This window comes from Strongylocentrotus purpuratus, unplaced genomic scaffold (genome assembly GCF_000002235.5).
Source record: "Strongylocentrotus purpuratus isolate Spur 01 unplaced genomic scaffold, Spur_5.0 spur5_contig_816, whole genome shotgun sequence".
In the NCBI taxonomy this organism is placed as follows: Eukaryota; Metazoa; Echinodermata; class Echinoidea; order Camarodonta; family Strongylocentrotidae; genus Strongylocentrotus; species Strongylocentrotus purpuratus.
The window spans coordinates 2,205,133-2,209,331 of NW_022145520.1; the positions used below are offsets into that span (position 1 = coordinate 2,205,133).

General features: G+C 40.9%; 1 protein-coding gene across 1 annotated transcript; it reads right to left on the bottom strand.

Moving 5' to 3' along the window:
• Positions 1-338: 338 nt before the first annotated feature.
• On the bottom strand, positions 339-3,762 carry LOC115921547 (cytochrome P450 2J2-like). Its single transcript, XM_030979052.1, has 4 exons — positions 3,688-3,762; positions 2,699-3,358; positions 1,695-2,022; positions 339-1,211 (listed from the first exon to the last, which is right to left on the bottom strand). Exons 1-4 carry the CDS (start codon positions 3,760-3,762, stop codon positions 1,033-1,035), a joined length of 1,242 nt encoding a protein of 413 aa, XP_030834912.1. The 3' UTR covers positions 339-1,032.
• Positions 3,763-4,199: the final 437 nt, after the last annotated feature.

Consider the following 4,199-nt stretch of genomic DNA (forward strand, 5'->3'; position numbering starts at 1 on the left):
TTTTTATTTTTTTGTATTAAAAAAAAAAGAGGGCGGGGGATTCTCAAAAACATACACATACAAAAGTTAAAGGGGGGGGGGTTAACCCCAAACCCCCTCCCCACTGCGTACGCGCCTGCTAGAAGTAGTAGTAGTAGTTGTAGTCTCCTCATCATTATAATTAAACAATACAAAAAGACCAACTTGCTGGACGAATAAATAAAATCAAATGAAATCTAATTTATTGGAATAAAATCCACCATTTTGGATAATGTACATGCAAAAGTATCAAACATTTTCATTATGCAAATTGCAAAAGGAGAAGCAAAATACACGCAGTTTGAGATAATCAACAATTCACCAGTGATTACAAAAGAAAAATCAATTCAAGTTAAGGTGAATAGTCAAATTTCAGATCATCATTGAAACGAAAGAAAACAAAAAAGAAGAAGTTATAGCAGGAAAGAACATAAGTGTCATCTAGGAAAAAAGTTGATGTGTCTATACCGCCAAACTCTTCCTATAATTACAAATAAAATATATCAGCCAACATATTATTGATAGAGATCATACAAAGCTTAATCATTATATTGCATTATATACAAAAACTTTTTTTAATAAACTGCAGTGGCATGATAGGAATGAATCCATTTTTCTTTTTGACAAACTCTCATAAAATGTACTTAAACCAGTTCGTAAATAGCTTCGGAACGCATGACCCCCAAATCTCCACAGATCTGTTACACTATGGATACGTGTCACTTGTGCATTTTAGAATAATCACTGCCGAAGTGATGGTGCTTCATGAATACCTTTTGTTTGCCCTCTTGAGAAGAATACTTCCATCTGTGTATCAGATAAATGAACTGTCGGTACATAAATGTATACTAATTACATAACTTTCATGAGCACGATACGAGTATTCGTCTCAATGGTTTTACAATTTGCGAACGAATGACCTTTATCTGCACATGCGCAAATCCTAATTACGAACTCGCTTATACAGCAGTTTAACGAAGTCTTTAGCGAAAAAACTCATGAAAGCGGCAAAACTCAGCGTTCAATAGCACAAATCTGGTAGGATTCTGGAGGCATAGACAGCCCGGTGTGACCTCGCATGCTGGGGGTTGGTTGGTCAGGAGGAAGCTTGAAATCGAATTGCTGGAAGAGGTTGGCGAAGAGCAAAAATGATTCCATCTTGGCAAGTTGCATTCCCAGACAATCGCGACGGCCTGCCAGGAGAGGAGGAAAATGCCGATATTTAGTAAATTGATAATTGGAAGGATTGTAACCATTCTTTTTTACGCTAGCCATTTACTAGAACTTTGCAATAATCTATAACGCAATCCGCCCAGTGCCTCCTTGCATGGTGGATTCGCTAAAAAATAATTTAAATAACTATCAACATTACGTGAGAAGTTTAGGCACAGACTTGAACACGATCAATACCTCGTACTTTTCACTTTTCACATTTTCCAAAATCCTAAAGAGTTGCTTTTATTTTTGCCTATACAACGCTTTCATAATTGTAAGTATCAGGTATTGATCATAAAATATAAACTGTTCCCCTGTTTTCTGGTTCCAATTGTATTTCATGGGAGGAACTCTACTATGACAGCAAATGGGAGGAAATAGGCGAAATATGAACGGTTTATGAGGATTGATGATACAATTACGAGTTCATTCCCTAAAAAGAAGAAGACGAGCTTTCTTACCAATGCTGAATGGCATCCAAGCCTCGTTCTTCACGACTGTTTGACCATCAGCACTGAGAAATCTGTCTGGGTTGAATAGGTGTGGTTCACACCATTCCTTGGGATCATGATGAACAGCCCACAGGTTAGGAATAATGATGGTCCCCTTGGGAATAGTATAAGGTCCAATGGAGACATCTGCAGATGTCAGGTGAGGCAGAGAGACCGGGAGGACAGGACGGATGCGCATAATCTCCATCAGGGTGGCGTCGCAGTAGGGAAGGTTTGGGCGGTCACTGGTGTTTGGTTGTTGACCACGCCCAACAACTGCATCCAACTCATCTTGTACCTATTGGTGGAAAAATACATTTTAAGATTCAACTCCCAATACGTGTATTTTAACAAAATGTCTGCTAACTTGTCGGGAAATGTTATCCTTCACCCCCCCCCCCCCCACACTTCACCATGTCATTAATATATCCTTGGTGTTTCATTTAGATTGACTAGCATATATCACATAAGTCATTAGGTTGAAAATCCATAGGTAAGGAAACTAATAATTTTAGTTACATGTAGCAGTATAATTATTGTCAGTGAGATTTGGTTCTATATTCTTAAACGGTCAATGGTAAAAAAAAAAAAAAAAAAAAAAAAAAAAAATCTAGGACAACTACCCCCCAGACAACAACCCCTAGGATAGTTGTCCAGGGGGTAGTTGTCTGGGGGTAGTTGTCGTAGGGGGTAGTTGTCCGGGGGTTGTTGTCTGGGGGGTAGTTGTCCGAGTGGGTAGTTGTCTGGGGGGTAGTTGTCCGGGGATAGTCGTCCTAGAGGGTGGTTGTCCTAGGGGGAGTTGTCCTAAGGGGTAGTTGTCCTAGGTGGTAGTTGACTGGGGTGGTTATCCGGGGGTTGGATGTCCAGGGGGTAGGTGTCCTAGAACCCTTGCAAAGTCCATGATCTAGTGATATCATGATTTTAGTGCTTGTACTTAAACTTGACGAATAAGATCAATAAATCGATAATTATACCTTCTTCTGAACATCTGGGTGAACAGCTAGGTAGAGTATCGCCCATGAAGTCACCACCGCTGTGGTTTCAGTACCCGCGGCAAAGAAGTCCAACACAATCCTCCAGAAGGTGTCCAAGGAGTAATCCTTCGAGATGTCGTGTGCTAGAAACGCGTCAACAAAGTCCCGGATATTATCTTTCTGGAAAGTTTCTTGATGGTTGTGGAGATGAGACATGACGAAGTCCCTTAGCTTGAATATGCAACCGCGGTAGGGTTTGTACCACGGAGTATGAACAAGTGATTCAAAGACAATAACTGGATCAGTTTCTGAGACGAGACCAAAGGCATCCGCCAATGCCTCCAGAGCGCCAATAAATTCGGGATCGTCGTACTCATATCGGCGACCGAAGACCAGTTGTGAAATGACATTAGCAGTTGCTTTATTCAACAAAGCCGATAGATCCGTGGGTTCACCATGGAGAGCCCTGATTTCATCAGCCAGATAACGAGACTCAAGGTTGATCTGAGGGACGAGGCTCTTCTTACCAAAGCCGAAGGAGCGAAGAGCAGGAAGAGAGAATTTTCGCTGGTCATCCCATGGCTTGCCATTACTCCAAACAATGGAAGCTATAAGAAAGATAAAGCAGATTTGGTTAAAAATAAAACAGACACAAACAGCCTAAACTCTGTTTGCCTTCATACTCATTGAATTTTGTAAACAAGAAAAACTTATACGTTTGCAAGGTAAGTTCGCTTTTAAATCGTAAAGATTATACTTATTATATACAAATTTCATGGGCCTTTTTGAGAATCCACAAGCGGGATGCGGTACATGGGCCTACTTTACCATTCTTTTCAGTATCTGGAATTCCCCATCTGAGATGCCCAGGTATGAATCGGTCTGAAAAGAATTCTCCTGACTTCACCAGAGCTTGTTTCATACTCTCCCTGTCGTTCAAGACAACAAAGAGAAGAGGGCCTCGCCGAACGCTGAAAACGGGCCCATACTTCCTCGCCAAGTCCACGAAAGCCTCGTGAATTAGACCCGATTTGAATCGGTATCCGATGATTGGCAGCGACCATGGCCCGGGTGGAAGGTTTTTTGGACGCCGAACGAACCATAAACAGAAGAGAAACCCTATAACTCCGAGTAATACTGACGTTGATGATAGGAAAAACATATTTAGTCTTTGACGAATGAAGATGACATTAAAATGATGAGTATACTATGAATAGTGTACGAATAATGTATCCCGTCAAATCGTAGCGAATCTGTTAGGCCAACGCACAACACCAATGTTCGATATTGCCAATAAATATAACAAACACTCCAGTGCGCTGTTCAAAGTAACAAACTGGCATTGATAACACCCAGTGACATGTGATCTGGTATTTTCACAGGCATGTGAAGATGACTCCACATATTATCACGATGGACTGGGAATTTATGTCGTGTTTTTCTCTCCATTACGGATGGCACACATCATGTGCTTCATATCAAAGTCCGACTCATTAAAGTG

Bases quoted from the DNA above. Each gene is read 5' to 3' on its own strand.
- LOC115921547 (XM_030979052.1), bottom strand. From the start codon at position 3,762: ATGGTCGCTGCCAATCATCGGATACCGATTCAAATCGGGTCTAATTCA. The intron at 3,359-3,687 runs GTATGGGCCCGT...AACAGAGTTTAG, and splicing joins TTCGTGGACTTGGCGAGGAA to GCTGTTTGTGTCTGTTTTAT. The intron at 2,023-2,698 runs GTATAATTATCG...TTCCACCAATAG, and splicing joins ACCCAGATGTTCAGAAGAAG to GTACAAGATGAGTTGGATGC.